Source organism: Myotis daubentonii, chromosome 13 (genome assembly GCF_963259705.1).
Source record: "Myotis daubentonii chromosome 13, mMyoDau2.1, whole genome shotgun sequence".
Classification (NCBI taxonomy): Eukaryota; Metazoa; Chordata; class Mammalia; order Chiroptera; family Vespertilionidae; genus Myotis; species Myotis daubentonii.
In genome coordinates, this window is record NC_081852.1 from 5,126,060 (window position 1) to 5,148,550 (window position 22,491).

The 22,491-nt window shown below is 43.5% G+C and overlaps 1 protein-coding gene across 1 annotated transcript in view; it reads right to left on the reverse strand.

Moving 5' to 3' along the window:
* Window positions 1-4,723: 4,723 nt before the first annotated feature.
* The window catches only part of GLUD1 (glutamate dehydrogenase 1), a 37,686-nt gene continuing 19,918 nt past the window's right edge, over window positions 4,724-22,491 (reverse strand). The window contains exons 6-13 of the mRNA XM_059662058.1: window positions 18,020-18,199; window positions 17,019-17,156; window positions 16,680-16,817; window positions 16,038-16,118; window positions 15,067-15,190; window positions 14,180-14,271; window positions 6,487-6,549; window positions 4,724-5,856 (exon numbers count right to left, since the gene is read on the reverse strand). Coding sequence (XP_059518041.1) covers window positions 5,737-5,856; window positions 6,487-6,549; window positions 14,180-14,271; window positions 15,067-15,190; window positions 16,038-16,118; window positions 16,680-16,817; window positions 17,019-17,156; window positions 18,020-18,199 — 936 coding nt within the window. The 3' untranslated portion in view covers window positions 4,724-5,736. The remainder of the gene's footprint in view (window positions 5,857-6,486; window positions 6,550-14,179; window positions 14,272-15,066; window positions 15,191-16,037; window positions 16,119-16,679; window positions 16,818-17,018; window positions 17,157-18,019; window positions 18,200-22,491) is intronic.

Here is a 22,491-nt window from a genome sequence, read left to right on the forward strand (position 1 = left end):
TGTATAGGAAAAAAAGCTGTTTTTTGTGTATTGATCCTATACGCTGTAATTTTGCTTAACACATTAGCCCCATGGGGTTTTGTGTACTCTATGGGATTTTTTATATATAGAATCATGTAATCTTTACATATAGTTTTATTTCTTCCTTTCCATTTCAGATGACTTGAATTTTTCTTGCCTAATTGCTCTGGCTAGGACTTAAGACAGTACAATGTTGAATAACTGGTGAAGACAAGAATCTTTGTACCTACTAAAGGCTAGCATTGTTTTTCACCAGTGAGTCCATTTTTATTTCTGTAAATGCCCTTTATTATGTTGAAGTCCCTTCTATTATGTGGTTTTATTGTGAGAGGATCTTGGATTTTATCAAGTTTTTTTTCTGCATCTATTGAGATGATTATGATTCTCCTCCTCCCCCATTCTATTTGTGGGTATATAACATTGACTTTATGTTGAAGCACCCTTGCATTCTTGGGATAAATCCTACCTGGTCATGATGTATAATACTATGGGCTGTTGGACTGTTAATATTTTTTTGAATATATATTTTTTATTGATTTCAGAGAGGAAGAGATAAAAACATCAATGATGACAGAGAATCATTGATTGGCTGCCTCCTGCATGCCCCCTACTGGAGACTGAGCCCTCAACCCAGGCATGTGCCCTTGACCGGAATTGAACCAGAAACCCTTCAGTCCACAGGCTGAAGCTCTATCCACTAAGCCAAACCAGCTAGGGCAGGGATTGTTAATATTTTTATATCTATATGCATAAGGGACACTGGCGTGCAGTTTTCTTGTGATCTTTGGCTTTGGTATCAGGATAATACTTCACAGATGTTAGAAAGTGTTCCCTCCTCTTGTCTTTTTGAAAGGGTTTGACTAGTTTTGGTGGTAGTTCCTTAAATATTTGTTAGAATTTATCAAACATATGTGACTTTGGATTAGGCATTGATTTCTTAGACAGGCGTAACAACCAAAGAAAAATAACTTGAACACTATCAAAATGATTTTGTGTCAAAGAACACCAAGAAAAAGACAAACCAATGGAATGAGACAAAAGATTTGCAAATTATGAGTCACATATCCAGACTATATAAACTTAACAAAATAATTTAAAAATAGGCAAAGGATTTAAATAGAATAAAAATAAAATTGTTGTAAGTGGTTGTCTTTGCAGAGAAATTTTTTTGTCTTGTAATATGGTTATTATTTTTAATTTTATTCAAATGACTTTTATTGGCCTGTGTTTGTTTTTAGATCAAAGTCTCACGTAGTTTAGACAGTTTGTCAACATCGCACTATTGAAATTTTGGACTATCTTGTGCATTGTGGGATGTTTAGCGCCCCCAGTTGTGACAAAAATGTATTCAGTCAAGTTCAACATAGGGACTATATATAGCCAATAGTGTAATGATTATGTATGGTGTCAGATGAGTACTAGAATTATCAGGGGATTACTTCATAAGTTATGTAATTATCTAACTATTATGCTGTATACTTGAAATAGTCACACCCTATTGAGAATTACTGGTGTAGAGCCAACCAGTTCTTACTGTGAATAGCTTGTCTCCTCTAATGCATACCCATCTCACCATTTTTCACTCCTGAAGCAACCATTTCAAACAATTTTAAATATTTTTATCCTATTCAAATTTTTTGCCCATTTTAAAATTAGGTTTTTATTTTTTATTGTTGTGAAAATTCTTTATATAGTCTGGATATGTGATGCAGACAATTTGCAAATCTTTTCTCATTCTATTGGTCTACTTTAAAAATATATTTTTATTGATTTCTGAGGGGGAAGGGAAAAGGAGAGATGGAAATGTCAATGAGAGAGAATCATTGATCAGCTGCATGCCCCCTACTGGGGATTGAGCCCACAACCTGGGAATGTGCCTTGATCAGGACTGGAACCAAGACCTCTTGGTTCACAGGTGGATGCTCAACCAGAGCCATGCCTGCTGGGCTGTCTACTTTTCTTGACGATGTGCTTTGACATCATCAACATACGGCCTTAATGTGTGACAGGGTCAGGGAGCCTGCCAGGATGTTCAGGGCGTTTAAAGCTTGTGAGTTAAGATGCCAGGCTTTTTTCTTAAATCCTCACCTGAGGGTATGTTTACTGATTTTATATAGGAAGAGAAACAGCCATGTGAAAGAGATACATCAACCAGTTGCTCCCCTCCGCCCACCCTAACTGGGGATCGAACCCGCAACCTTTTGGTGTAGAGGACAATACTCCAAACAATTGAACCAGGATCAGGCTTTTTATTTGAAAAATAGTAAATCAGCCTTGCCAGCGTGGCTCAGTGGTCGAACATTGACACATGAACCCGGAGGCCACAGTGCAATTCCTGGTCAGGACATGTGCCCGGGTTGCAGGCTCCATCCTCAGTGGGGGGCATCTGGGAGGCAGCAGATCGATGTTTCTCTCTCATAGATGTTTCTTTCTCTCTCTCCCTCTCACTTCCTCTCACTAAAAATCAAAACATTAAAAAAAAATTAAAAAAGTAAATCACCAATCCTAGTAATTAAGTTGCCAGAAACATGGCTTAAAAAAAAGAACAAAAAACCTCCCCTAACTTTATCCATCAGGGTAAACTACATTCTAGTGCAGGGGTTCATGAGGCAACTTAAATTGACCAGAATTTTCTAACTCAAAAAGATCCAGGAACCAAAGTTGTTACCCGTGCTATGTTGCCTTTCTATAGCTAGCATAGACATTACACCTTTTCTAACATTAATATCAATAACACACATCAATGCTTATTAAATCTTTAAAAACGTTATGCCTACTCCCAGTAGGTTAGCCAAAGGCCAAGACGAAGACCTGATCATCACATGACCTGAACGTACTGTCCACCAGTGTTCTTCTCTTCGGACCTTGTTTTCAGCACCTTCTCCAGCACGTCTAGTGCTCTGCCTGGGGGGCCGGCAACTAGCACTTGGGAAGGGCTCCTGCCTGGTCCATGGGGCCTACTCCGGATGAAGCAGAGGCCAGATCTGGCAGCTAAGTCATTGGTGGAAGCAGGTCTAGAATCCATTTTTGCTGATTATGGTTAGTATTGCCTTAAACTTATACATTCTGTGATTAAATAATTAAAAACAAACCGTAAGCAATGAAACCTTCCTTCATTAAAAACAGGCACTGAAGAGACTACTTCAGTGTATCAACTTAAGAGCCATTTCCTATCCTATCTAATAAAAGATTAACATGGTAATTAGCGTATGACCGCTACCCTTCCCATTGGCTAATCAGGGTGATATGCAAATTAACTACCAGCCAAGATGGCGGCCAGCAGCCAGGCAGCTGGAAGCGAACATGAGGCTTGCTTGCTTCAGTGACGGAGGACTCCAACGTTCCCCGCTGGCCTTGCCGGCCTCTGAGCCTGCAGTTTGAAACACTGTAACAAATATAGAAGCTAAAAAGAACCCCAGAAACCAGCTTTAAGCGAGCCAGGATCTCAGAGCTGGAGTTGATACAGAGTTTCGATTATAGAACACAAACAAACCAGATACCTTCTTTCAGCAGCGGAGGCCTAAGAGCTGGAGCCAGAGCTAAAGCTGGCCCAGAATAAAAAAGAAAAAAAAAGAAAAAAAAGGAGCGGTTGGGAGCTTCAGTCACCCGCCAGCCTGAAAACAGCCCTCAGCCCCTCACCCAGACTGGCCAGACACCCCAGTGGGGACGCCCACCCTGAAGGGTGTGTGACCAGCTGCAAACAGCCATCATCCCCTCACCCAAGCTGGCTAGGCATCCCAGTGGGGACCCCCACCCTGATCCAGGACACCCTTCAGGGCAAACAAGCCAGCCCCCACCCATGCACCAGGCCTCTGTCCTATATAGTAAAAGGGTAATATGCCTCCCAGCACAGAGATCGGCGGAGCTGCGAGGTCTCCTGGCACCGGGATCAGTGTGACAGGGGGCAGCACCCCAACCCCCTGATCGGCCCTGCTCTGTGGGTGATAGAGGGTGGCACCCCAACCCCCTGATCCGCCCTGCTCTGTGTGTGACAGGGGGCAGTGCCCCAACTCCCCTATTGGCCCTACTCTGTGAGTGACGGGGGGAGCTCCCCAACCCCCTGATTGACCCTGCTCTGTGCGTGACAGGGTACGGAGCCCCAACCCTCCTGATGGGCCCTGCTCTGTGCGTGATAGGGGGGAGCTCCCCAACCCCCTGATTGGCCCTGCTCTGTGCGTGACAGGGGGTGGCGCCGCAACTTCCCCATCGACCCTGCCTTGAGTGTGACAGGGGGAGGTGCCCCAACCCCCCAATCAGCCCTACCCTGAGAGTGACTGAGGGTGGCATCACAACCTCCCGATCCGCTCTTCTCTGTGCATGACGGGGGCAGTGCCCCAACTTCCCAATCGGCCCTGCTCTGAGCCCGACCAGGGGCTGCACCTAGGGATTGGGCCTGCCCTCTGCCACCCGGGAGCAGGCCTAAACCAGCAGGTTGTTATCTCCCGAGGGGTCCCAGACTGCGAGAGGGCACAGGCCGGGCTGAGGGACCCCCCTCCCCCCAGATTGCACAAATCTTTGTGCACCAGGCCTCTAGTTCAATATAATGAAACAAAAGAATTTAAGAATGAAATTTGGTCACTCACAACATAGCAATAGTAATGTTATTTAGGTGGTTGTTTCAAAAACTCCAGAAACCCAATTGTATTTTCATCACCTACTAAGAGACACTATTAAAATATAGAAACAGAAAAGAAACATAAGCTTTGGAAAAGGTAGACTTTTAATAACTGCTTGTATCACCAGGTTAAGTCATGCAGTTACAAAGTAGTTAGAAATTTCTGAAAGGATATTATTGTTAAAAAAAGAAAAAGCTCATTCTTACATAAATAATATGTAGCACTTCATTGGGACACTACTATTCAAAAGGCCCTGGCAAAACACAACCGCCAACCCCAGGCTGTCTCCAGGCCGCTGTTGAAGCTGTGCCGAAGGGGAGGCCCCTGGAAGGGGATGCAAAGTCAGGGTGAGTTGGGCTGTTATTGGCAATGCTCAGAGCTGCCAGCCAGACTCCAAAGAGGAGCCCAAGTGGTTTTTTCCGGGACACTCTATTTGAATTATTGTTCAATCAGGCAACACAATAGACTTTTGAAAAGAGAAGAGCAATTAATTAACATGAGGAGGTTACTACATTCTTTGGACTATATGTCATCAATGTGGTTAATAAATTCTGACAGTCTCACACAACAGAAATAGGTGCCATCATTTGCTATGCAATGATAGGAAAGAAGATAACTAGCTCTCCATTGGGCTTTTTGTTTTGTTGGACAACATACTATTGATAAGCTATAAATGATACTGTGTTATGTTATAAAAATACTAGCTTTTCATTCATTATGTTTATAGGCATTCACTGCTCAGTCAAGATTAGGCTTAGTAAGTGATTAAAGGCAATTTTATTACAGCAGCATGTACTTGTTTTATTCTAAAAGAACAAAATGCATAAAGAGAAACAGCATTTATTTCTGTTTGTAATCTATAGAATTGAGCTCTTTTGCTGATACACCCAAATGGCTCTCTGGCATCTACTTTTAGTTTTGCACACAATTCCCTAACCTTAATTTCTCTTTTCTTAAGGGTCTCATTTGAGTCAACCTATGAGAATGTTGTCCACTGTGTAATAAGCAATGAGAGAAAGATCTGTGGTTACATGTAAACTTGTGATAGGTCTACGATGAAGAGGTGAAGAGGGTAGTAAAGAAGTCAGCGGCAATCCATTTATGTGAAGGTCAGACCGGCTTCATTGTACACCTTGAAGACTTTCTCAATGGCATTGACGTAGGCAGCTGTTCTCAGGTCCAATCCCAGGTTATATTTCATGGCTGTGCGCATGATTTGCTGAAACAAAGTAGAAAAAATAGTGAAGACCACTCGACACAGCATCCAGGCCATGAACACACAGGCACATAAGGGCCTGGCACAAGTTGCCTGTCCCGATTTCAGTGTAGGACTTGGGCAGCCAAAAAAAAACACTACTCAGACGGGAGAATAACCTCTAGTCAGGAAGGACTAATTCTCTGGAATTAAATAAACCACTGACTAGGCAGCAGCAAGAAGTTGCTCTTCAGAATTTTAGGTGTGAGCTGTCTTTGTTCTTCAGACATCGTGTTATCAGGAATGAATTCATTTGGCATACTCTGTGATAATATGCAAGAACTAAGAATGGGGTGAGGAAAGTGACCTGTAGTTAGTGGTGATGGCTATGTAGCTCTCTGAGTATATTTAAGGCTGCAAAATTATATACTTTAAAAGCCAAACCTCACTTCCTCCTACTTGGCATTACTACTTATTTCCATAAGCCTGATAAACATATTCAAGACCCTGAAAACACTGGCTATCATTCAAGACCGAAAAAGCATGTGCTTTGCCACACACAAATGAGGATCACACGCTCACGCACAGTCTGGGGCTGAGACCACACTGGGCTGCCCTTTGAGTCACCATAGAAACAGCAGCGTGTGCACGCACCCTGGCTGAGCGCTCCATGGTGTAGGCTAAGCCGGAGTGCACGATGTCTTTCTCAGATGCCCCCTGTCAGGAAAAAGAACATGAAGTGAATAAAACCATCCCAGCACACGCTTCACCTCCCTGAGCATGAAGGTTCTCAAGTCAATACACAGCCAGCAGAATTAAAGATATACCTAATTTTTGTGTAATATCTTTATTCCTAATTAGGTAGTTGCATTTTAACCATAAGTTACTTTTCACTGTATTTGACAGTAAACAAATACTCATGAAGTAAGATCTCACACAGTAAAACAATGAACACAGAAAACAATGAACCAGGAAGGCAAGTGATGAGATCAGCACCGGCCCCTGAGATGTCACAGCACCCTGGGAGCAGGCTCCCCCGGCCACGTCCAGTGCATGAATGTTCAGTCCCCAGACCACCAGGGACACACGGGGCACAGAAAGGCACCTGCACCTCCAGGAGCAGCTCGGGGTAGAGTCCTGAGCTCTACAGTTAGCAGTGTCACCACGTGTAAAGCTGGATGAGTGTTAGCAGCTCTAATGAACCCCCAATTCTACTGATGAGGAAGCTGTCAACCAGAGAAGTTGGCCAGGTTTGCCAGTAGCTAGTTTTAGAGCTGGGATATAACCCAGGATCTTTGACCACCAGGCCAGCTCATCTCTTTCCTATGCCAATTATCTCTTATCACTGATAGTCTATTTGTTTCAAGAGATTCCTCTATTTAATTTGTGTTCTGGAACACTTTCTAAAATGTTATGACAATTAACTCTCACCACTGTTCCTAATATGATATATAGAGCTATCAAAAACATCCTGAGAGGCCAGATAAAAATGTATAAAGTGGGTCACCAATACAAGTTATCTATGCCAAACTTCACCCAATCAACACTATACAATTAAGAAGGTATATTTCTATAACATTTGTATCAACTAAGAATTAAGCTTTGTTTACTTCTACCAAGATAAGAAGATGATCTGCTCAACAGATGGAACACTGCAGTTTCTTTGACTCAATCACTCAACCATCAAAACATTTACTGAGTACCTACTATGTGCCAGGCACTCTTCTAGGCATTGTAGGTCACAGCAGAGCACACAATAACGACAATTCTCTCTTCTCATAGAGCTTACTAGTATATTCTGGTGGGAACAGATACTTGGACTTAAAACCCTGAGGCTGAGTGAGATCATCAAAACTGAATTCTGAAAGAGATCTGGTTCAGGGATCAAGCCCCTCCGTTAAGTGAGTGGAGAGCTGATAAGAATAAGCAAAAGGCAATGAGATGGAATGATAGTGAAGTAAGGAGAAAACCAGGTGACTGTGCTATCTGGAAGGTGAAAGAAAACATTTCAGGGGAAGAGAACACTGTGACAACAGCTGCAGATAGGTGAAGGAAGACGAGGACTGAGAAGTGACACTGGATTTGGCAGTGCAGGTGCCACTGGCTACCTTGACAAGACAGTTTTTTTGGTGGAGTGACGCAGGTTTGAGTATAGAAGAACTGGACACAGAGTATTTACAACTCTTAAGGAGGCTTGCCATAAGGGAAATAAAAATGGCAAGACCTGGAAGAATAAGTGGGATTAAGATTCACACACACACACACACACACACACACACACACACACACACACACCTTCTATATATAAAACCTAATATGCAAATAGACTGAACAACCGTGTGCTGACCACCAGGGGGCACGCGCAAATCATGGTGGATGTTGGCAGCAGGGGGCAGAGCGTGGAACCTGGTGGGTGCTGGCTGAGGCAGGATAGTGGAGCAGGTGAGCAGGGGCACCTGACCAAAGTGGGGCACCAGTCAGACATCGGGGCAAACCTCTGGTGGTTATTGAAAATTCTTTGTCGAGAGAACCAAGATGGCGGCATAGGTTAACGCCGGAGTTTGCTGCTTTGAACAACTACTTCAAAAGTGAAACCAAAAAACGGGAAGGGACATCACCCAAAACCACAGGAACGCTGGCTGAGTGGAAGTCCTACAACTAGGAGGAAAGAGAAACGCACACGGACACTCAGAGGAGGCGCAGTGCTGAAGTCAAATTCTGAGGTGCGGAGCGGGCTGGCGGCGGAGGGCGCGGTTGTTGTTTTCAATTGGGAGGGAGTCGCAGACTCTGAACACCAGATCCGGGCGAATCTTTAGGGACCCAGACTCAAACGGGAGAAGCGGGACTGTCTGGCTTCGGTCAGAGCGAGTGCAGCTTTCTCTCCGAGCTTTGCAGCGGGTGCTGGGACTCAGAGAGGCAGAGCCCCTGGGGACAGGACTGAGAGCCGCCATAACTGCTCTCTCCGGCCCACCCTGTTGATCCTGTGCGACCTGCCCCGCCCAAGCCCAGCGCAGAACCATTTGCCGGATAGCCTCAGGCAAAGGCTAGATTAGCACCTCCCTAGAGGACAGAAGTTCTCTCACTGCTGACACAGCTGATTCTCATAGCCACTTGGCCTGGAGGTCAAACCCTCCCTGGAATTAGCTACAACAATCAAGATTTATCTATAAGACTGCGAACAAAGACCACTAGGGGGTGCACCAAGGAAGCATAACAAAATGCGGAGACAAAGAAACAGGACAAAATTGTCAATGGAAGAAATAGAGTTCAGAACCACACTTTTAAGGTCTCTCAAGAACTGTTTAGAAGCTGCCGATAAACTTAATGAGATCTACAAGAAAACTAATGAGACCCTCGATGTTATATTGGGGAACCAACTAGAAATTAAGCATACATGGACTGAAATAACGAATATTATACAGACTCCCGACAGCAGACCAGAGGAGCGCAAGAATCAAGTCAATGATTTGAAATGCGAGGAAGCAAAAAACACCCAACCGGAAAAGCAAAATGAAAAAAGAATCCAAAAATGCGAGGATAGTGTAAGGAGCCTCTGGGACAGCTTCAAGCGTACCAACATCAGAATTATAGGGGTGCCAGAAGATGAGAGAGAGCAAGATATTGAAAACCTATTTGAAGAAATAATGACAGAAAACTTCCCCCACCTGGTGAAAGAAATGGACTTACAGGTCCAAGAAGCGCGGAGAACCCCAAACAAAAGGAATCCAAAGAGGACCACACCAAGACACATCATCATTAAAATGCCAAGAGCAAAAGATAAAGAGAGAATCTTAAAAACAGCAAGAGAAAGAAACCCAGTTACCTACAAGGGAATACCCATACGACTGTCAGCTGATTTCTCAACAGAAACTTTGCAGGCCATAAGGGAGTGGCAAGAAATATTCAAAGTGATGAATACCAAGAACCTACAACCACGATTACTTTATCCAGCAAAGCTATCATTCAGAATTGAAGGTCAGATAAAGAGCTTCACAGATAAGGAAAAGCTAAAGGAGTTCATCACCACTAAACCAGGATTATATGAAATGCTGAAAGGTATCCTTTAAGAAGAGGAAGAGGAAGAAAAAGGTAAAGATACAAATTATGAACAACAAATATGCATCTATCAACAAGTGTATCTAAGAATCAAGTGAATAAATAATCTGATGAACAGAATGAACTGTTGATTATAATAGAATCAGGGACATAGAAAGGGAATGGACTGACTATTCTTGGGGGGGAAAGGGGTGTGGGAGATGCGGGAAGAGACTGGACAAAAATTGTGCACCTATGGATGAGGACAGTGGGTGGGGAGTGAGGGCGGAGGGTGGGGCGGGAACTGGGAGGAGGGGAGTTATGGGGGGGGAAAAAAAGGAACAAATGTAATAATCTGAACAATAAAGATTTAATTAAAAAAAAAAAAAAGAAAATTCTTTGTCCCCATGCGCCATAGTCCCACCTGGCGCTTGCAACTGCTGCTGGCCCTGATCATCCCTGAGGGCTTCTCCACCTCCCCCTGCTCCTCACCTCCCCCTGCTCCTGAGTGGCAATTGGGGCAGCAGCTGCCACTTGCACCCGCTGACAGCGCTGGCCCCGCTTGCACCTGCTGCTGGTGCGGCCCTAATCACTGTGCCGTCAGTGGATGCGAGCGGGCCAGCACCATCAGTGCATGGGAGCTGCAGTGGCAGGAGTGGGGCTGCCAGCAGACAGGATCAGGGACCACGGTAGGAGGGGCTGGGTGGGGGCGTGGAGGATGGGCTGAGACCTGCCCCTGTGCCCACTGCAGCCTCACGGCCCACAGTTCCTTTCAAGGTGCATGAATTCATGCACTGGGCCCCTAGTATATATATAATTTTTTTTAAAACTATACTTTGCCCTAGCTGGTTTGGCTCAGTGGATAGAGCGTCAGCCTGCTGACTGAAGGGTCCCAGGTTCGATTCTGATAAAGGGCACATACCTAGGTTGCGGGCTTGATCCCCAGTAGGGGGATGTGCAGGAGGCAGCCGGTCAATGATTCTCTCTCATCATTGATGTTTCTATCTCTCTTTCCTTCTCCCTTCTTCTCTGAAATCAATAAAGATATATTAAAAAAAATACTTTTATTGATTTCAGAGAGGAAGGAAGAGGAAGAGAGAGATAGAAACAATGATGAAAGAGAGTCATTGATTGGCTGCCTCCTGCACGCCCTGCACTGAGGATTGGGCCCACAACCCGGGCATGTGCCCTGACCGGGAACTGAACCGCAACCTCCTAGTTCATAGATTGATGCTCAACCACTGAGCCACACTGGCATGGTAAGATTTATATATATATATATATAAATATATAAAATATATATATATATATATATATATATATATATATTTTTTTTTTTTTTTAAAAAATATATTTTTATTGATTTTTTACAGAGAGGAAGGGAGAGGGATAGAGAGTTAGAAACACTGATGAGAGAAAAACTTAGATCGGTGCCTCCTGCACATCCCACACTGGGGATGTGCCCGCAACCAAGGTACATGCCCTTGACTGGAATCAAATCTGGGACCGTTCAGTCTGCAGGCTGACGCTCTATCTATCCTATGAGCTAAACCAGTCAGGGCAGATTTATATATTTTTAGGACAGCATTTAGAACACCAATAGAAATGACTGCATAGAGGGAAGATTGGTGATGCAGAACAGAGGGAAGGATTTGCTTGAGTTACACATTTGATAAGTTGAGGGAGGACTGGTGATGCAGAACAGAGGGAAGGATTTGCTTGAGTTACGCATTTGATAAGTTGAAAACGGGCCCCCAATGCCCATAGCAGGACTTGGGGTTAGATGGAAGTACAGGGTTGCTCTGTAACAAGAGAGCTGACACAAGGCAGGGTATAGATGCCAGGAGCTGGGTACATGGGGAAGTTCTGTCTGCTTCAGTGTTCTCTGTGAGCATATACCAGGTCATGAGCTGGAGTGCAGGAGAGAGAGGGGAGAAAATACGATATTTAGGAGAATTAGAAAATAAATGGAATAGGGGTGGCTCTAAGAATCTATGATGCTAGTGGTTAGGATCTGAGCAGTCTGCAGGGCCTCCAGCCACAGGGGGCAAAGATCTGGATGTTATCAGGGCTCAGGTGTTAACAGGGGGATCAATGAAGCAAAACTAGAACAGGAGTCACTGTGATGATGGAGCATGGAATTTAAGTTAGATACGGAGAATGCTGAGGACATTAGGGGTGATGAGGGACAGTGAAAAGATGGTAGGTCTTGGAAGGCCCAGAACGTGGCTAGGGAAGGAGCTGGAAAAGAACTGGTTTTTCAACTGACACTTCTTTACAAGAGTAGAGGCCCAGTGCACGAATCTGTGCACTAGTGGCGTCCCTTGGCCTGGCATATAGGATCGGGCTGAAACTGGCCTTCCAACATTCCCCAAGGGGTCCCGGATTGCAAGAGGGCACAGGCCAGGCTGAGGGACTGCACCGGTCGGTGCACATCAGGGCCGGGGAGGGATGCGGGAGGTTGGCCAGCTGGGGAGGGACCACGGGAGGGCTCCATGGTGTGTTAAGCCTGTCTCGCTCAGTCCTGATCGGCCAGACCCCAGCAGCAAGCTAACCTACTGGTCAGTGCGTCTGCCCCCTGGTGGTTGGTGCACATCATGGCGACTGGTTGACCAGTTCACTGCCCCCTGGTGGTCAGTGCACATCATAGCGTGTGGTTGAGCAGCCTTAGCATATCATTAGCATATTATGCTTTGATTGGTTAAACAGCTGACCAGTTGACGGGACACTTAGCACATTAGGCTTTTATTATATAGGATTCCTACAACAGGTAGGAGGTGAGACATAGCACTCAAGTCTAAAATTAGAAGAACTGCAAGCATTTGAAAATTGGGAGACCAATAGATTGGGCAACAATTATTTTAAAAGGATAAAAAGAAAGTCATCATAGCTGTTGCTCTACTTATTGCCTAACTAGCTGGCTGTCCTCTTTTTGTGCTCCCTCTGGAGGTTTCAATATGAGTGACTGACATGTGCCAGGCAGGTGCTGGGAGGAGCAAGAAACCCACTGAAGAGCAGGATGCCCACAGGTCCGGCACGCAGGGCCTTTCAGGAAAGGCTGCAGAGATGTGGTGACACCTGAGAAAGAAGAGCGCGGCATTTCTGACAGAGGGACCCGAACTAGCAGACATGCCTGGGAAAGGGGAACAGTTAGTACCCAGAGTGGCAAAAGCATCTTCAAAACAAAACCCTTAACTTTTCCCCATGTTTCAATATAGTTTAGCAATCTTCACCCGATGTGCTGCAAGAATGTTTAAAACATGCAGTGCCAGAGGGGCACCGACCTCTTTCCCCTTAGACTGTCAAATAAAAAACATGACAACAGCCCACACAACAATAGCCGTCCCATGTGAATTAATCAAAATTATACTTTTTTTTGGGGGGGGGGGGGAGGCTCATGGTGGAGAGGAGTCAAATCAGCAAAAAAATGTATTTTTTGGTGTGCCACAGAATTTTAGTAATTAGTTAATATGTGCCATGAGATGGAGAAGGTTGAAAATTGCTGATATTTCCATGACTGAATATTTCATTTCATAAGAAGATATAACTGAACCATTTTCCTGCCATTTATATGCCGTTTAAATCAAAGTAACTTTAAAACCGACTGAGAACACAGTTCCGATGACATCCTCATGCATGGAGCCATTCCACTCCTTTGGAATGATTTTCTTAGGAGAAGTCTCCAGAGCGGACATTATTATGACAAAGGACAGGAACACTAACAACTCAATTTTTCAAAGAGCTGCACCAATCTGTGTTGTTATCAGAATAAAAGCACAACCGCTTCACCGCAGACATGGTGAGTTGAAGATCCATTGTTTATGCTCGTTTCATAGATTAGAGAGACCTGATTTTAATTTGTACTCCAACAGTGAGGTTGCACATTTTGTCTCGGTCTATTTCCTCTGACTTGCTTTCCATGCCTTCGCACTTTCCTGGTGAGGAAGTTCTCTTTGTGATGTGTGCGCACTACTATATACCCTTGTCAATTGCTAATTACTGTAAAACACTCTTTCTAACCTGTTTTCACTCTTATTCGTACCCATATAGCAATTCTAATTTTTCATAGTTCTAATTTTTATTTTCATTTCCATTTCTCTGAAGCTTAATCGAGTTAAATTCGCAGTAATGCTTTGCCATTACATTAGCATCACTGTGGAGCCGTCGGCATTGTCAAGGTGCCAAAAGCAGAAGAGCCACTAGTTACTTATTTTGAACTGGGGTTCTTCCAAGTCCTACGATGACTTTCATGTAGACACCTGACCCGAGTCTAGAGAGCATGCAGCGTGTGGAAAATGTTCCAAGCACTCACCGATATCCTGTCTTGGAACTCTGATGTGGGCACAACAGGAATAGTTCCACCATGCTTCCCAAACTTCCTTTCCAAACTCTCCTGAACCGACACTATGAAAAGCCAAGAGAAGAGAAGACCATGCCATCAGAAAAAGTCAAGCAGTAGCAACAGTTGTCCCCAACTATATTCACAATCCCAAAACCAAGAGTTTTAGAAACCGTCAACATTAATGACATGAAAGGGTTAATCATTTAAAAGGATAAAGCGCTTGGCCAAATTCCTATGTAAAGTGAATTTAGGTCACTGCTCTGTTTCCATAACACCCATTACCAGGGTTTTTCCTTGGCTCTTTAAAAAAAGAAAATGCTGAGGGAAAGAAACGGAAATAGATGGGTCACTTCACCCTGATTCTGAGCAGGTTGAGTAAAGGCACTCAGTGGGAGGTCTTGGTCTTATTTCAGCCTCATGAAAATCCTACTGTTAGCCCTGGAGCCTACTCTTGTCCAAGAAAAACAGTCTTCTCCACCAGAAGACTAAAACATTCTCACCACTACACAGGCCTTTACTCAGAGCAACCAGAGGCAGAAACGGGGTGCACACCAACAGAAGCCCCAGTTTAAACTGATGCTCTTTCTTCTTACTAACTTACAGATTATGTTCTTGGAATATTACATTATAAAACAAACATCTGAATATAAATATATTTAAGGAAGCTAATATATTGATAAAGAAATCGTATATTTTTGGTCTAAGACTCATAAGCAAAATAATATCGTTTTCTATACTGAAATTAATTTATGTTCTTTAGAATTATAAAAAGGAAACTGGTCTTAAGTTTAAGCTTTGTCCAGCGTTCTAGCTGGCCCAAAAGATTATTTTTGGAGAACAAGATCATCAGAACTTACTGAGCAAGTGGTAGTTAGAATCCCTTTCATATTTGAAGGTCAAACGGCCATAGCTGACATGATTTAGGTTCTTCAGCCACTCAAAGTAAGATACTGTAACTCCCCCGGCATTCAGGTAGAGATCCTACATACAAAAATTCGTCAGGAAGATGCCAAAGATATAAGATGATAGTTTTAGATAAAAGCTTACAATAAAACTAAGAGCTCAATTTTAGTATCAAAGCAGATTAAGTGTCAACCTTTCCAAATACATCTTAGATATCTTAGAACTTCACACTTAAATTTAACAACCCCCCTTCCAATCCATCTGAGTTGATTTTTTTATTTTACTAATCAAGCATTTAATCAGCTATGGTTAGAGCCTCTTCTCCACCGAAACAGTTTCCTGACAAAACTGCTGCCCAGTCCTGTGGGCTGGACTGTCTGGGGAATCTCCCCAGAAGAGCAGCATTCCCTCTACCACCGAAGGCAGTCTAGTTCTGTTAAATTGAATTTTTAAGTGCTTTCAGCAAAGGGGTTCTTTAAAATGCTCCCTAAATCCACACCAACTTCCAATTGTCAATAACCTGTTGGTGTTGACCCCATGCTTATCCACTGAAAACATGTTCCTCACATTAGCTTTCTGAGCAAAGCTGCAGGGACACTTGAAATGCATATGGTAAGGGTGGTAAAAGCAATCTTTAATTTTAAGTTAGAATAGTATTTCTAGCACAATACACATTTATATAACTAGGTTCTAAAGAAGGCTAAGTACATACTCAAGAAAGAACTTGAAGCTAGAAGAAAATGCTCAGGCGAAAACTGACAGGCTTACTATACTAACAATCATGCTTCTATTTTATTTTCTTAAACACAAACTAAAGATGAATTCACTAACAGCTTGGGAAACTAATGATCCTCCCTCCCACAATTCCTTACAAAAACAATTATGATTCCAAGCACATCTAAAAACTGGCAAACAGATGACTTACTGGAATAACCATGATGTTCCGCTCCAGGAAAATCTTATCCGCTTCTGGAGTTGTTGGCCCATTGGCACCTTCAGCGATGATCTGTAAGTCAGGGACACATAGGAATGCCGCCGCCACCACCAAATCCCCTCACTGAGCGCCAAGAGATGTGCACATATGGGTAGGAGGTTGTAGGAACGAGTAATTCCAGTTTAATCAAATCAATAAAAGTCATCCTGGCCGGTGTGGCTCAGCTGATTGGAGCCGAACATCAAAGGGTTGTGGGTCCCTGGTTGGGGCGCGTGCAGGAGGCAAGTAATCAATGTTTTTCTCTCACGTTGATGTTTCTCTCCCTTCCTCTCTCTAAAATCAATAAAGTCACTTTGCTCTAAAGTATATAAAACTGTTTTTTCACCTTTTGATTTCCATAACTACTGTTTGGAAATTTGGTTTAAAAGGAAATCCACGGTGATGGTTGCACAACTCTGAATATACTAAAAGCCATTAAATTCTACACTTGGGTGAACTGTCTGGTATGTGTATTATATATCCCAATAAAGCTGCAAACAAACAAACAAAAAAGAGGATACCCAAGATATGCACTTCCTCGACCTTCAATAGCATCCCATTAGGAAGGTGGGATAGTCTCTATTCTGCTTTTACCTTGGCTTTGATTCTGGGTGCATTGGACTTGGTCAGCTGCTTCTCACTGGCAGCAGGGATCAGTATGTCACAGTCGGCCTCTAAGATGCTCCCATCATAAACCTTTGCCTTGGGGAAACCCAGGATTGATCCATGTTGCTGTAATTGATTGAATATCAGAATTAACAGCTGCACCAGAGTTTAAATGCTTATATTTAGTGCCAAATTATATGAAGACAAAGTTATCTTTAAAGTTACATTTTACAAAAGCAAGCAATGGAAATAGATTTAAATAAAGCTATTGCAAAACTTGACAATATTCAGGATAGTTCAACTGCTCAGATATTAGCTTTAACATACCAATTTGAAGTCTTCCAGTTCCTTTGGGTCAATGCCATCTGGATTCCATATACTCCCATCAGATTCACCAACACCAACGCATTTAGCACCAAAGCGATGCAAATATCTCATAGAGTGCAGGCCCACATTACCAAATCCCTGTAAAGAACAATTACGTATGACACACAAAAACAACTTCCTACTAAAGACAGACGGTAAGTCACACTCTGTCCAATGCAACTTGACATTCTGCTAAAAGGAATTCTCAAAATCCTTTTGCCAAAAGAAACAATGGACTAAATGGCTTCCCTTCAACAACAAATTTCTATGTTTAGCAATGAGGAACCCAACCCTTTGTTGTCTGTGATAATGAGACCTGAAGGAGTTTAGTCAGTGCAGCCTTGGTGAGTTATAAAGAAATGATAGTGGTGCCAACCATACCACCCAGGTCCCTCATGACCAGATGTCCTTTGGTACTAAAAAGGTAAGTCACTAATTGGGAGGAATATGACTTCTATTTTAAAGTAACATTCAACTTAATTCCTTTAAGTAAAATAATCAAATACCAAACAAATTCTTTCTGTGTACCCCTAATAATTTAAGTGATTTCCCATTCTGGATACAGTTTCATTTTTTAAATACTGATCAAAAGAGGTTGGGATGCCCCTCCGGTGTGGCTCAGTGGCTGAGTGTCAACTTATGAACCAGGAGGTCACAATTTGATTCCTGGTCAGGGCACATGCCCGGATTTCAGGCGCGATCCCGTGTGGGGCATGCAGGAGGCAGCCAATCAATAAAAACATATTAAAAAACAAAATGAAGTTGGTGATAGCTTCATATGTATCCTAGAGATACTTAAATTGCTTCTAGTCACATAATCATACCAAAGCTCACACAATAAAGGGTGTAGTATTCTAAAAACAACCATTCTAAAACTTAAGAGATTAAAAATAATCAAATTTTAAAAACTGCAAATCTAAAAACAACTTATAAGTTATTCTTTAAGAAACAAAAACTTTTACCTGAACAACGAATGTTTTATCTCCAAACCCTGGTGTCATTCCTAAAATGCTCATGTAAGAGGCTTCATTGATGAAGTTTTCGATTCCATGGAAAACTCCTCGGCCAGTAGCAGAGATCCGCCCGTGGATCCCACCTTGACTGATGGGCTTGCCAGTGACACAGGCATGGGCATTAATATCCTGCAAGAGAAAGCCAGCACTTCAGAGATGAAACCTCAGGAGAATTTCCTACGATGAACCAATGGAGTCAAGGATAGAGCCAAACACATTCTCATGCAACTAAAATACGCTGTTTAGGAGTGTCATCAAGAGGCACATGACTCACTCTTTCAGATTTCTGTTCCCAGACTAATATTTCCAATGGGAGGAACAGGGCGTTAGGAATTTAACTTAACTAGATTCCTAAAGTACAAATATAATGTCACAAAAATAGGTAGTATTTTCTTTAAAAAAAGATTTTTTATTGATTTTTTTCAGGGAGAGAGAGAGAAAGACAAATATCGATGCAAGAGTGAAACATTGATCAAACCTACAACCCAGCCATGTGCCCTGACTGGGAATCGAAATGGCAACCTTTTGGTGCATGGGATGACACCCAACCGAGCTACACTGGCCAGGGCCAGATAGTATTTTTAATAGCTTAAAAGTATGATTCCTGCCCTAGCCAGTTTGGCTCAGTGGATAGAGTGTCAGCATGCAGACTGAAGGGTCCCAGGTTCGATTCCGGTCAGGGCATGTACCTAGGTTGCAGGCTCCATCCCTGGCCTGGTCAGGGTGTGTGCAGGAGGCAACCAATCAGTGTCTCACTCTTTGAAATCAATAACAAATTTTTTTTTTTAAAGTATTATTCCTGCCCGGCCAGGGCCAGCGTGGCTCAGGGGTCAGGGCACATGCTGGGGTTAGAGCTCAACCACCAATGGAGGCAGCAGGAGGCAGCCAATCAATGATTATCATAATTGATGTTTCTCTATCTTTCTCCCTTCCTCCCGGAAATTAATGAAAATATAACAAAGTATTATTCTTTCAATACTTATATCCTACTTAGGATATATTCAAGCCTTAAGTGTCTTAAAATCTACCATTAAAACTTGAGTAAATCTACAAATTCAAGCACTTAAAAACAAATAAACTCAAGTTTGCCTAAAAAGAAGTGGGCTCTAGCTGGTTTGGCTCAGTCAGGGGTCCTCAAACTACGCCCGTGGGCCACATGCAAATACAAATATTGTATTTGTTCCCGTTTTGTTTTTTTACTTCAAAATAAGATTTGTGTAGTGTGCCTAGGAATTTCTTCATAGTTTTTTTTTAAAATATAGTCCGGCCCTCCAATGGTCTGAGGGACAGTGAACTGGCCCCCTGTTTAAAAAGTTTGAGGACCCCTGGGCTCAGTGGATAGAGTGTCGGCCTGCGGACTGAAAGGTCCCGGGTTCGATTCTGGTCAAGGGCACATGCGCGGGTTGCAGCTCGATCCCCAGTAGGGGTTGTGGAGGAGGCAGCCGATGGATAATTTTTTCTCATCATTGATGTTTCCATCTTTCCCTCTCCCTTCCTCTCTGAAATCAATCAATATATATATGTAAAGAAGTGGGCCAGCAAAAGTACTCAAGGAAAAAAAATGGCATTTATACAAGTAATACAGTTCTCAGTTCTGTATTACTGAGAACAAAATAATTCGGGGCAACATGGAATAGTTACCAAAATAAGAAAACCTACTAACCTAGAAATTCTACTTCAAGGAAGAATAGACAAATTGGATTAGTGAGACAAGAAATTGGGCAGTCCAGTTATAGAGAGGAAATCAATAAAAATGAAGAAAGCATTTTACATGATGGCTAAGGTACAAATTATTTAATAAGGCAATTTGCTACCCATTTGAAACAAGATAAAGTGCCTTACTTCACAACTTACCCCTACCGCCCAATAGATATCCTAGCTTGATGAGTTAAAAAGTGACTTGGTGTTTTTCTGTATTGTTTAAATATTTTTACAGGGAGGACTGAGAACTGTATTACTCGTATAAATGCCAACAGAAAGAACTAAATTAATGAAGAAAAAACAGCAGTCTAGTAAAGTGATTTAAAGAACTAGTTTTCCCACAGTCTCTCCCATGAATAACGAGCACTTAGAACTGCAGAACTGCAAGCCTAGTGCCAAGTGCTTTAAACAGTGGAAATGCGAATGCCGGCACCGACGGGCATGGTGCCAGTCCTGGCCCCCAGAAAACCAAATTGCCCTGGAAGCCCAGGGAGAACACTGGCTCTTCCAGGTGGGGCTGCACAACAGGAGCCGTGTGGTTCAGGTTCACGCCTGGAAATAACAAAACTATGCTTCCTTATTGTCCTGATTTTGAATTTCCGATCATTTTAAGGAAAAATCTTTATTAGTACAGCCTCAGGTTTCAGCTGGCAATGCCTCACAAACATCCTTTTGCTGTCACCACGGGAATGAGCTATGAATAACCAATATCCTTGTCCACTACTCTGCACTCTTCAATCTAGCGTCTTGCTTAAAAATAACAAGAGGCCTGGCTGAGCGTAGACCTATGAACGAGGTCACGGTTCGATTCCTGGTCAGGGTACATGCCCGGGTTGCGGGCTCGATCCCCAGTAGGGGGTGTGCAGGAGGCAGCCGATCGATGTTTCTCTCTCATCATTGATGTTTCTCTCTCTCTCTCCCTTCCTCTCTGAAATCAATTAAAAATATATTTAAGAACAAGAGATCATACCCAGAGCTCACTGAACACAAAAGGTGACGTGTAAGACTGGCACTTCTAAAATTTCTTGGTTGAATTTGCCCGTAAAATCACCCATGCCTTGTGTTTTCCTTATGAAAAGACGTTATTTATGCTTTTTATAAATAATAAACTCTACTTTAAAACATATTTTTGATTTCAGAAAGGGAGATGGAGAGAGAGATAGAAACATCAATAAGAGAGAATCATTGACGGGCTGCTTCTGGCATGCCCCCTTCTGGGGATCGAGCCTGCAACCTGGGCATGTGCCCTTGACTGGAATTGAACCTGGGAACCTTCAGTCCACAGGCTGATGCTCTATCTACTGAGCTGAACCAGGTAGGGCATAACCTCTTCTTTTTATTAGCTTTGTGGCTCTTCAAATTCTCTATTTCATCTTGTGTCACTTAAAAATTTTTTTTTTAGGAATTTATCCATTTCATTTATGTTGTAAATTTGTTATTGAATAAATTCACTTATAAAAAAAGATCCTATTTGGGAATGACAGTCAAACCAAATTCTTTGTTGTATAAATGTCTCATACTGCTGTTTTATTTCAGGGGATCTGTGTAACTGACCTGGTGCAGTATTTATATTTATAAATACTTTGTGCTAAGGGCATTATATGATTATTCATTTAATTCTCATGACTGTCTCATGAAGGAAGTAGTATTATAATTGCCATTTGACAGAGGAGGAAGTGGAGGCATTGCCACAGGTCAGAGCTGGTGTGCGAAGGAGCCAATCTAGAATCCAGGCTGCATGCACATGTCCCCCACAGATTGCACCCAGGGGTCCAGACTGATCTCTGTGAACAATGAACATCTTTCTCGTGGGACAACAGCCATCTTTCTAACTGTCTTCCATTTTTCTTCAAGTGTGGAAACTACTCTTCACGCCCCACTCCCCCTCTCCACTGCCCCTGCCCCACTCCCCCTCTCCACTGCCCCTGTCCCACTCCCCCTCTCCACTGCCTCTGCCCCACTCCCCTCTCCACTGCCCCTGTCCCACTCCCCCTCTCCACTGCCCCTGTCCCACTCCCCCTCTCCACTGCTCCTGCCCCACTCCCCCCTCCACTGCTCCTGCCCCACTCCCCCCCTCCACTGCTCCTGCCCCACTCCCCTCTCCACTGCCCCTGTCCCACTCCCTCTCTCCACTGCCCCTGTCCCACTCCCTCTCTCCACTGCCCCTGCCCCTGTACTGGCTCCAGGACAAGCCAGTTGCTGAACTGGTTTCTCTTCAGAAATCCCCCCTCCCCAACGCCCACAATTCATTCTTTATAACTGAGTGCTTTCTTCCCTTCAGTGACTCCAATGCGAGGACGGGCTAACATCACTGTCTGTCTTTCTGGGCGCCTTACAGGCTCCTGCCCCAACAGTCCCATTCGCTACCACACACAGAGTGAAGCTTCAAAGGCACACTGAGCGGTGTCAGACACTCACTCTAATTAGTGCTGCATTTCTTCCCTCTGCAAATAATCGGGTCTGACCCTGCTCTGGGGACCTCTCTCAGGCCCTACAATCTCGCTCTCTACTCTGGCCACCATGGTCTCCTCCAAGGCCACCTCCTGCACGTGAGAACTGTTACCCAGGCGCGTCCTTCCGCTTCTACCCTCGCCCTCCCTTACTTAGTTGACGCCTACTCATCCTTAAAGAAGGCTTCTCTAAGCTTATCTCCTAGACGTGGCCAGGCTCCCATTGTTCTTTCCATAGCATTGGAACTTGCAGCATTCACCACAATGTAC